Below are 12,472 nucleotides of genomic sequence, written 5' to 3' on the forward strand. Positions count from 1 at the left end.
AGGTTACAGTTAGTACCTTACAATAACACCACAAGCTAAAGACAGGTACAACTAGATGCAGCAACAAATGAGAGATGTCAGCATAGATAAACCCTCATGAGTTTCCAAATGTCACTTCGGAAGAAAGTGCCATGCCGCTCGGCACCCTCTTAATCACCATTTACGATGACAGCATCATCGTACCTCAGAGCCGGCTGAGATCTAACAGAACTATTTGTAAGAACTGTGTAACAAAATTTATAGTCAACTTTATATTGAGATGAGACTATCATTCTGCAGTGTATTGAGTGATAGCAGTTACAGTGTTCAGCGGCAGTATCAAGTACATAGGACATGACTGTGAACAGGGATTGTTTCCAAGTTAAGTATTTTAGATTGTTTAAATTTTAATAAAGTTATTTTAATATTTTGTGTCAGATGTTGTATCCGCTCGACACCTTCCAGAAGTAAATCTAGGCTTGCTATGACACCCTAGAAAACACAATTCACTTTAGCCATATTTAAAGGCACACAGGTCAAAGTTTTATTCAGATCTTCTTGCCTCTGTATGACACTAGTTAAATAAGTCACAAAAAACTTGTACTTTTTTGACAATATTTACAATCATTACAGGTAATTTTCTAGTTTTAGTTTACTGACACAGGTGCAAACGCCTTAAATGTCTGCATACAAAAATACAATACAAAAATTTTTACTAGAAATATATAATAGCTATACAAAATGTAGAAATACTCTGATACAGACATCAGGCTACATAAAAAAAAATTTACTTGAAACTGTACATTTATGTACAATATTGAGTTTATCACAGCTCATAACAACAGAATTTTTTTTCCACAAGCAGCTTCTTGAACATGTCAATATACCTTTTTATGTTTCCAGTTCTTGTGCATGTGTTTTGATGATTTCTGAAAGTGCATCCAGTGGTTCATTAGCATGAGCATAATTTTGTCCAAATGTATTGTGATGTGCCATCAATTGCTAACTTAAGTTGGGAAAGTTATTGTTTCACAGTACACTGTCAATAACAAAATTGTCGCAGCTCTTTGGAATTGAACAGACAAGAATTATCTGTCTTCTGTAGAATAGGTGTTGCGGTGCTCACCCTGTCAGACAAGTACAAATCTGCAACAAAAATTATACACATTAATGATTGCCTGAAATAAAAGTATAGAAACACACACACACACTCACACACACACACACACAGATATATCAATTCGTAAATACATCACAGCACAGTTGTCCTAGGGGGAAGATGTATAAATCATCTGCTCCATATTGTTTGTGCTTGCAGATGGGCAACCCAATGAACACACTTTCAAAGTGGGCTGCTGTTGAAGTATAACTTATAACTTCATGAAACTGATAAATTGCTATTTTGTCATCTGCACATAAAAATTTCATTAGTGATCAATAAATACAAATACACATACTGTGCGAAAATTCATTTGTATGTGCCTGAAACTGGGAGGCTGGATGCTATGTTTTTAGCTCTGACAGTTGGTCACTGCCATTCAATCACTTGCTGTGTTGGCAGTTGCTCCATGGAGGTACTCCTCTTCTTGGAGACACACAGTGCTCCAGAGAATGCTGAAGACCCAAGACAGTAAAAGGATGATGCCACCAGGACAGAAGAAGACTGATTCTGTCTGTATCCCATGATGTGGACTGTGGTGTCACCGCCAGACACCACACTTGCTAGGTGGTAGCCTTTAAATCGGCCGCAGTTCGTTAGTATATGTCGGACCCGCGTGTCGCCACTATCAGTGATTGCAGACCGAGCGCCGCCACACGGCAGGTCTAGAGAGATTTCCTAGCACTCCCCCCAGTTGTACAACCGACTTTGCTAGCGATGGTTCACTGACAAAATACGCTCTCATTTGCCGAGACGATAGTTAGCATAGCCTTCAGCTATGTCATTTGCTATGACCTAGCAAGGCGCCATTATCAGTTGCTATTGATATTGTAAAGAATGTACAGACAAGAGCTACGTTCTACATTAATGGATTAAAGTTAAGTATTCCACAAGCTACATCCTTTTTTTTCTAGTCTAAATTCATTGTCCTGTTCCAGACCTCACGCCAGCCTGCGTGAGCTTAAACGTGTGCCTTTCGGCAAACTCCGTGGGTTGGCTCCTGCCAATCCACAACATGGACAGACTTGCTCAACAAATGCAAAGAACGTTAATGTTTGAGGAGAGTGATGTATTACAATAAATGTTTCCTACTGTAATATTAACACATAACATTGCATGAAGAAGCAATATCTCTTACTTGTGTATTTGGGAGATAGTTTGAACTTTCACTTTCAGCTTCAGATTTCAGTCTACAGAGATGGACTCAATGACAAGAATCAGCACAGTACACAAATACAGTGAATCAAAAAGGGATATCAGGTGATTATATTATAATTCCTTTACCATTTCAGCTTAGACTCTGAGTCTACCTACAAATTAGCTGAGGCGCAACCCAGCTAACAATCCACTGTTGTGGTTTCCGGAGCAATTCAAGTCAGCAACTTCAATTACTGGTACACACATAGTCAAGTTTTTTCTGTCACTAACGAAACCCATACTGAAAACCTGAAATGCTTATGCAAGGATTAGTACAATCCTTGTTACTCATATTAGCATAACAAATCTCTGTCAACTGCATTACAAGAGCAGATAACTCTAATGGCAAATGGTGAGTAAACGGATGTACAATGAAAAATGAAATGAGCGTATGGCATTGTCTGTCGGGGGGCCCCATTTGGGCAAGTTCGGTACGGGCTTTTGTTGAAGTTTCGAGAACATACCTTCACCGAGGAGTCAAGCAGTATATTGCTCTCCCCTACATATATCTCGAGAAGAGACCATGAGGATAAAATCAGAGAGATTAGAGCCCACACAGAGGCATACTGACAGTCCTTCTTTCCACGAACAATACGAGACTGGAATAGAAGGGAGAACCAATGGAGGTACTCAAGGTACCCCCTGCAACACACCGTCAGGTGGCTTGTGGAGTATGGATGTATATGTAGATGTAGATGTAGAAAGTGCAAGTCTTATTTCATTGGGTAACCTTGAGCAACTTGTGTGCCAATGATGAGCATTAAATGATGATGAGGACAATACAACACCCAGTCCAAGAGTGGAGAAAATCTCCAACCTGGTCAGGAATCGAACCCAGGCCCACTTGCATGGGGAGGTAAGCTCATTACCAGCCAGCTAGGCAGGCGGACAGAATGTGCAATAATCTAGTAGGTATTGGCAAATGCAAAGTATAATGAACGGAATTTGGTATTCGGCTAATCAATATTCAACATATAGGTTGACTCTCATACAGAAAACAATAGCAACTAGCCACTTTTTACAATGTTTCTCATTTATTTAAATAGCGCTATTACCGGTTTTGAATCAAAAGGTTCATTTTCAGACAGCTAGTCCACATTAAGATAAAATGTATTTTATTGTGAATTAGCCGTCTGAAGATGAACCTATCAGTTTGAAACTGGTAACGAAGCTATTTAAATAAATAAATAGCATTGTAAAAAGAAGGCTGGTTGTTGTTGTCTTTTCTGTACATAGCCACGAGCTTGGAATGTCAGTTTTAGACGAAATAGCATCAATATTCAATTTTTCAAGTCTATTGTAGGCATTATTTATCAATTCAGGAATAACTTTCACCTACAGGGTTTCATTCAGTTTGCAGCTGTTAATGACTATTTCCATTATACCAAACATCATGCCCTTGTACCTAAGTTGGATAAGTTAAACACTTTCTGTGTATCAGTTAATAAAGACTTGTTCATCCATTAATCAGGCACTCTTGTATGATCTAATCCAGACCCAGTCTCCTAGTTCCTCCAGATCACTCACTCATTATTTCTAACAGCTGCTGAAAAAAATAATCCAAATAGTAGATAAATTCTGGTTTTACTTTTCAGTGCTATTAGATTGCTGTAATCATAAATGACATTAACAACTCATCTAAAATCAATGGATAATTCTGTTTACACAACTGTTTCCCTTAAACTCATCTGAAACCAATGGATAAATTATGTCTGCATGAACATTTCGCTTACATGATAAGTGTGGTATTTTATATGCATGCACAAGAATGCATTTAACAATGAAAATTACTGGAACACAAATAGCATCTACCTGATATTATTTTCTTAAACCCAACTAAAACATTTAAAAAAATTAATTGATGTAGTGATTGTATTTAAGTTTTCATGTGCTTTGCATCAAATTTCTACTATGCTATTTGTCTGTGTACAAAAACATGATCCATCTTGTGGCACTATATACCAAATCGGTATGCATGTGTTACCTAATGTGTTGCAAACCACTGTGCATAAAAATGGGATATTTCCAACGCTCATACCTCAGCTTCTTTTGGTGATAGGAAGGTAGGGTCAAAAGTTTTTCACAGCTCTTGGGCTAGGGACCATTCTTGTACCTAGCAGAAGGATCGCCTTACAGTCACTATCTAATAGTACGAGGTCCTCATGCTTAGGCAAATAGAGCACATCAACTGGTTCTTTATGCTTTTGAAGTGGTCCATGGTGGTCCTTAAGGAGCTTCTGGAGGCACCATTTGCTCAGAACAATTCCTCGACCGGCCAGAGTGGCCGTGCCATTCTAGGCACTACAGTCTGGAACTGAGCGACCGCTATGGTCGCGGGTTCGAATCCTGCCTCGGGTATGGATGTGTGTGATGTCCTTAGGTTAGTTAGGTTTAATTAGTTCTAAGTTCTAGGCGACTGATGACCTGAGAAGTTAAGTCGCATAGTGCTTAGAGCCATTTGAACCATTTTTTGAACTCCATGTTGTAGTACTGAAGCACATGCAAAATTTTTGTGCATGTAAAATCTAGTCTGAGGTGAAAATGATATAGTTTTGTGTTATACTAATTTCACACAAGCAAACTGTTGTGACTCGCCGATCTTTCAAAGAGCCGCCGCGCAGTTACGCACGTCCTCTACATGCGGCGCTGTCTGCCAGCCATGCAGCAGCAGAGCCACCTAAGCGGCCAGCCAGCCAGCAACCGCTAGACTTGGACTCAGTTATGATTTGACTGTTAAAGTGTACTTATGTCTTACTCTGTTTACTTGATCTGTGACTTTCATGTATTGCGTCTTCCTTGAAATATATTTGTTCAACATAAAGTTATAACAACTGGCGACGAGGATGGGATTTTTCTTTTCCATCGTTGACCCACATGTTTCCATGGCTACTTTAGAGCAACTATTGAAAGGTCTCCCAGAAGAGCAAATGCTTCTCACAAATGCGATTCGTGATTTCGTCGCGGCATCAAATGCGGGGCATCTCTCGTCATTATCTCTACCTACTATTCCTCCTTACGACAAGACAGTGGAAGACTGGTCAGATTACGAAAAACATCTTCGACAGCCCTTCTTGGCATTTCATGTCGCGGACGAACAAACACGTAAGTCTCTGTTCCTTTCATGGATTTCACCTCAAATGTATCAGTTGTTGTCGCAATTGGCTCCTTTGAAAGATCCTGCGTCTTTGTTCTTTGCTGAAATGTGCTCACTTCTGTCCGCCTACTTTCAAAAGCAAACGCATGTGGTAGCCTCTCGTGTTGCCTTTTATCATTTTCAAAAACAACCAAATCAATCCTATCGCGCTTGGGCTGCTGAACTTCAAGGCCTCAGTAGAAAGTGTCAATTTGTTACTGAAGTTCACAGAGACTCCTACGCCGATTCCATGGTACGGGATGCTATTATCCTATCGGTGCCCGACAAAGAAGTTAGGCAACGTGCCCTTCAGTTGGCAAATCCGACTCTAGATGAAGTCCTATCCATAGCTCAGTCTTTTGAAATTTCTCGCGCCGCTAGAGTGCAAATAGAGGCATGGGGCGACGTTGGGGAAATACAACCTCTGTGCGATGTTGATGAAGGGTGTGGCGTGTCCCCGCCGGCCAAAGTGGCCGCAGTACGCTCCCAAGCACAGCCTCGGCCTAACTGTAAACAAACCTCTAAGAAACTGCAGCAAAACCCACGGCAATTTCCTTCATGTCCGCGGTGTTTTACGAAACATTCATGAGAAGATTGTCCACAACGTTGGACCGTGTGTCACAAATGCAAAAAAATGGTCATGTGTCATCTGTTTGCAAATCCGACCGCATACATGATGTTCATGAACATGACGCTGATTATGATTCTGTGTTGTCTGTCAATTGTACTTCTTCCCTTTCAGGGAAGTTATTCCTCACTGTCCAAATACTTGGTCGAGATGTTCGCATGCATGTGGATACTGGTTCTGCTTCCACTATCATCAATTCTTAGACGTATCTTCCGATGGGTTCTCCAATCCTGTCACCTGTCACTAGGCAATTACGGACTTACAATAAACAGGATTTCTCTCTTGGGACAATTTCATGCTGAGGTATCTTACAAATCTGTCATTCGCACTGTTCCCATATTTGTGGTCGACCATAGTAACGCGGAGAATCTTTTTGGTTTCGATGCCTTTCGCGTTTTTGGGTTCTCCATAGATGACTCTGTCAATATCGTCTCTGATGCTATTCCTTATGCTCAATTGGATTCCTTGTCGATGACATTTTCGTCCCTTTTTCTCCTGGGTTAGGCCGTGCAAACAACTTTGAAGCTCATATCACGCTCAAACCCACTGCTTGGCCTATGTTTTTTCAGGCTCGGCCCATTCCTGTGGCCCTCCATGATCAGGTCAAACGGGAACTGGATTGTCTCACTGCTTCAGGGGTCTTGCTTCCTGTCACTTCCAGTGAGTGGTCCTCTCCTGTCGTTGTCGTTGCTAAGCCAAATGGTAATATTCGTCTCTGTGGCGATTTCAAAGCCACTGTAAATGCTCAGTGCCTTATTGACACTTACCCTATGCCTCGACCTGAAGAATTGTTCACTAAACTTGCTGGAGGCCAGTATTTTTCTAAATTTGACCTGTCAGAAGCTTATCATCAACTTCCTCTCGACGCTGCTTCCCGGCAGTTTCTGGTCCTTAACACGCCTTTTGGCCTCTATCAATACCAACGATTGCCATTCGGGGTTGCCAGCGCCCCTGCTCTCTTTCAGCAATTCTTGGAACAATTATTGTTCACTGTCCCTGTGTGTATAAATTAACAGGACGACATTGTTGTCACTGGCTCCACCACTGATGAACATCTTCAAAATCTCTGCACACTTTTTCATGTCTTACAGACTGCTGGTCTTAAGTGTAATCTTCAGAAATTAAAATTTTTTCAGGCATCTATCATGTACTTGGGGTTTCAACTCTCTCAGGATGGTATTCGTCCGCTTCAGCAAACTGTCACTGCAATCGATGCCCTTCCTCGCTCTAGATCTGTTAAGGAATTGCAGGCCTTCTTGGGGAAAATAGCATACGATCACAAGTTGTTTTTACTGTCAGCTGCTTCGGTGGCTCAGCCGTTGCATTGCCTGTTGCATAAAAACGTGCCTTTTTACTGGTCCGCGTCATGCGATGCGGCTTTCCAGAAATTGAAGACTATACTACTTATCGACCTGGCCAACATCTTGTTCTTGCCATGGACGCCTCTCAATACGGGGTCGGTGCAGTCCTTGCACACCGTTTTTCTGACGGTTCTGAACAACCCATTGCTTATGCCTCCAAAATGCTCACAGATGCCCAACAAAAGTATTCTCAAATTGAAAAAGAAGCTTTGGTCATTATTTATGCTCTTCATAAGTTTGGTGTTTTTCTCTATAGATCCAAATTTCAGCTACAGGTTCTGACCCTACCCTCTCCCAGGTTTTACGCTGTATTCAGAAGGGTTGGCCAGACTGTCTGTCCGCTAAGACTTCTGATCTGTTGCAGAACTACTACGCTTTGCGTTACCACCTCATGGCTACGGATGGTGTTATCCTACTTTCCACTGAAAATGCTTAGCCACGTGTTGTGGTACCTGCGTCTTTGTGTGCTTCGATCTTGCGCCTCCTCTGCCAAGGGCACTGGGGTGTCTCTCGCACAAAATCTCTGGCTTGCCGTCATGTGTACTGGCCCACCATTGACTCTGAAATCGCACACATGGTCGCTGCCTGTGGCCCTTGTGCTTCACAGGCCGCCGCCCTGAAGTCATCTTTGTCACTGTGGCCCTTGCCTGAGAAGCCCTGGGAGCATATTCATGCTGACTTCATGGGACCTTTTTTAGGTACTTATTGGCTTCTTGTTATTGATGCCTACTCTAACTTTCCTTTCATTGTCCGTTGGACGTCGCCTACCACCGCGACAACCACCAATGCTCTACCTTGCATTTTCTCTTTGGAAGGCCTTCTGTCTACTCTTGTTACTGATAATGGTCCGCAATTTGCCTCTTCCGATTTTGCGGATTTTTGTGCCTGTCATGGCGTCATGCATGTCACGGCCCCTCCGTTCCATCCACAGTCAAACGGTGAGGCTGAACGACTTGTCCGCACATTTAAGGCTCAGATGAGGAAACTCCTGACTTCTTCTGTTGATGATGCGCTTCTCCAATTTCTGGCTTCTTACCGTTTCACCCCCATGGGCGACCACAGCCCGGCTGAGCTCTTACATGACCGATGCTACTTCATCTTCTGCGGCCTTCCACCTCATGGCCGCGGGTGCCTTTGCTGGGCCAGTTCACTGCCGACGACCTTGTATGGGTACAGGAATATGGCAGGCGGCCAAAATGGAGTCCTGGCCGCATCTTACAACACCGTGGCCAATGCCTGTATGAAATCCAGACGGACATGAATGCTGCAGTGTGACATTCGGACCAGCTTCGGCCTCGTGTACCGGCAATGCCTGTTCCGGATGCCGTTACACCACCTTCGGCTCTACCTGACGCTCTGGATACTGGAATCTCTCATTACTCACAATGCAGTCCTCTCACCATCATATCGGTGCCAGCACAAGAACTGACGCCACCAGGAGATGTGCCCATGCAGGAACCAGATGGCCATCATCTGTCGGAGCAACTCTACTCGCCTCCTTCTACGGACAGGGACACATCGCCCATGTCTCCTGTTATAACAACCAGACTTGCTGCAACGGGCAGATTGGTGCACAAGGCCTCAGTAGATTCGACCCCCACATCTCCTGTCATCTTGACCTGTTATCATCGGGGACACTTCCGTCTGTACAGGAAGCCTCCTCCTCGAGACTTTACGACCAGTCAAACAACACCTATGGACGTTAGCAATCTACAGGCCACCTACATCAAGACCTGTGCAATAACTTCAAAGGGGGGAAAAGTGTTGTGACGCGCCGATCTTTCAAAGTGCCGCCACGCAGTTATGTGCATCCTCTATGTGTGGCGCTGTCTGCCAGCCATGCAGCAGCAGTGCCACCTAAGAGGCCAGCCAGCCAGCAGCCGCTAGACTTGGGTTCAGTTATGATTTGACTGTTAAAGTGTACACACGTCTTACTCTGTTTACTTGATCTGTGACTTTCATGTATTGCGTCTTCCTTGAAATATATTTGTTCAACTTGAAGTTATAACACAAACAATCAAAATTTTACTGACCCATAAAGTTCTTTTCATTCCAGTGATGTGCCCTGCTGTGGCAGGAAAAAGAAGAGAACCAGCAGAAAAATGCCCAAATTGGAGAACAAAAAAGGTGAATATGCCCGTGTTTAAAATATTCTGATTGAGAAGTTTAGTACCAGCTGCATCATTCTACCTTCCCCAGATACTTTAAAAATTTCCCCAAAATTTTAGCATGTGAACATATTCACAGTTTTTATACTGAGAGAGGAGGGGAGAGTGGCAATGGCAAAGAGATGGGAAAGTAATAAATACTGGAAAATAGCAGACAGTGATTGTGGTGCAGAGCAGTTAAGGTGACAATAGTAGTGTGAGAAAAACAAAGGGACATAATGTCAGTGGAACATAGATGACAGGGACAGAAAACTACCAGGAAAAGAGTGAAGGAGACAGTGCCAGTGGGAAAGGAATAGAAGGAGGGAGAAAGTGGAAATGGGTGAGGGTCAGTGATAATAAGTGGTAGTTCATAACAACATCAACAAGGGAAAGAGAGAGAGAGAGAGAGAGAGAGAGAGAGAGAGAGTGACAGTGGGAAGAGAAGGCACCAATGAGAAGGACAGCAGTAATAGGTGTAAAATGCAACATAGGGCTATAGACAGAGAGATGCTGAATGAAATGTGTTTGTGTGTCAAGAGAGAAATGCATCAAGCCTTCAATGACTACTGTAGCAGAATAATGTCAAACGATCTTCCACAAAACCCGAAGAAATTCTGGTCATATGTAAAGACTGTTAGTGGCACCAAAATTAGTGTCCAGCTGTGGTGTAACTGCCTTGCTGGGGATGGTAATTGTCAAATAAAAGTAAATGAAAGGAAAAGTCTTTACAAATGTTTATCGAGAAAATAGTAGATGAAATAAAAAAAGTTCTTAAAACTGGACGGGTGTAAGTAAAGCATGTACACAAAATTATTGGACATTATGTCTCACAGTTTAGCTCAAAATCTCACATTGTATTGGCTCTTCCTCATGATTTCTTGTGGGATTACATACTCTCGCAAACAATTTGAACATTGTTGCACACAGTAATTTCATTAATTACAGTCACAGAAGTTGTTCAAAATTATACAAAATGTTATCATTTGAGGTTACAACTGAAGTGCAAAACAGGATACAAATTCAAATACATATTTGTTGTTTTCATGGAAATATAAGTGAAATGGTTCAAATAGACAATGCTGATTACATTTTTGTTAATTGCACTGAAACTGCATAATTTATTCCAAGCATTTTTACAATGTTTTCTGCTTCTGATATGAGTACGTTATTGTTTAGTGTAGATGGAATTTTAATATATAATCCAGTCATATTTATAATGAGACAGCTAGCACAATATGCAGACAAACAGCTTCTGTGCACAGTATACCATGGGCTATTCGAACCCTACCTGCAGTATTGAGTTGTAGTGCGGGAAAACTCAAACATTCAAGAAATAAGAAGGGTGTTCATATTACAAAAAAAAAAAAAAAAAACAGTCAGAATCATATTAAAAAGAAAGACTTCTGAAACATGCAAAAACTGCTTCAAAAGACTAGGCATCTTAACTTTTTTCTCCTTGTACGTATATAAAACTATACTATATGTCACAAAAGACGGTGTAGAGTGGACTACAAATGCTAGTGAACACACCCACAACACAAGGAGGAGGAATGACATATGAAACATACCCCAATGACTGACAATACTTGAAAAAGGACCCCAGTACTAAGGTATCAAATTACTAAGAAGTCTACCTAAGAACCTGTGAGGCAACATACATGACACTAAGTTTTCAAAGAACCTAAAATACTATCTGGTAGAAAAGGAATGTTACTGTGTTAATGAGTACTGCTCATATTAAATCTTCAAATATTGTTAGTTATAATCAATGATGTTGGAACAGTTAGTATGAGATTGAAGGTTTTTGTATTTTTGACATGTCCTGTATTACATGTACATTCACTGTACACCATATAATCCTACAGGTTCAAATAAAATTCAATTCAATTCAGTACCCTAAATAAATGCTTTGTTTACACTGCCCACTAGTTTTGTATAGTGAATTATAGTAATTATGTAGTAATTAGATGCTGTTATGTTAAATAATAGAACAGCAAGTTGACAGTATGACAGACAGTTGTTATATGTTTCTAACATTATAAAATACAGTATATTTGATGCCGCTTTTGTTATCAAACAGTTTGTAAATTAAAAATCCTAACTGCAACAAAATTAATCAATGATACATCTTCCTTCCAAATGATGGATGTAGCAACATTAGCCAGTACTTTGGCAAGAAGTTGTTGAAAATCACATTGCATAGTTCAAAAGGTGAAATTATATATACGGGTCATATCTAATAACTTGAAAATTAATCAAGCTATCCAAATTAATGTCAAAATCTTCTGAAAAATGAGCTGTTACATTAGACACTCACTCACAAATGATACAGGAATTGAAATTGTGGGTACCACAGCAAAAACTGAAATGCTTAACTCTCGTTTTCAAACATTCCTTTTAATAGGGAAACTTCGGAGAACTGCCCCAATGTAGCCTTCAGACCACTGAAAAGATGAGTGAAATAAGTGTTATCATCAGCTGTGTTGAAGAGAAAACAGCTGAAACTGTTAAAATTGAACAAAAGTCTAGGGCACAATAGAATTCCTATCAGAATCGACAATGAATTTATGGCTGAGTTAGCCCATCTTTTAATTATAATCTATCATAGATCCCACAAACAAAAACCCTTGTCCAGGAGTTGGTAAAAAAGACTAGTCACATCCATTTACCAGAAGGGTGGTAGAAGTGATTCACAAAACTACCGTCCAATATCCCTGACATCAATCTGTTGTAGAATCTTAGAACATATTCTGAGCTCAAACATTATCAGGTACCTCGAACAGAATGATTACCTCCATGCCAACCAGCATGGACTCTGAAAACATCAGTCATGTGAATCCCAACTCACACTTTTATCACTACATA

At 41.1% G+C, this 12,472-nt stretch overlaps 1 protein-coding gene across 1 annotated transcript in view; it reads right to left on the bottom strand.

The window, feature by feature from the left end:
• Positions 1-1,021: 1,021 nt before the first annotated feature.
• Positions 1,022-12,472, bottom strand: part of LOC126482180 (PC-esterase domain-containing protein 1A-like) — a 189,517-nt gene continuing 178,066 nt past the window's right edge. The window contains exon 8 of the mRNA XM_050106158.1: positions 1,022-1,125. Coding sequence (XP_049962115.1) covers positions 1,022-1,125 — 104 coding nt within the window. The remainder of the gene's footprint in view (positions 1,126-12,472) is intronic.

This window comes from Schistocerca serialis, chromosome 5, assembly GCF_023864345.2.
Source record: "Schistocerca serialis cubense isolate TAMUIC-IGC-003099 chromosome 5, iqSchSeri2.2, whole genome shotgun sequence".
NCBI lineage: Eukaryota > Metazoa > Arthropoda > Insecta > Orthoptera > Acrididae > Schistocerca > Schistocerca serialis.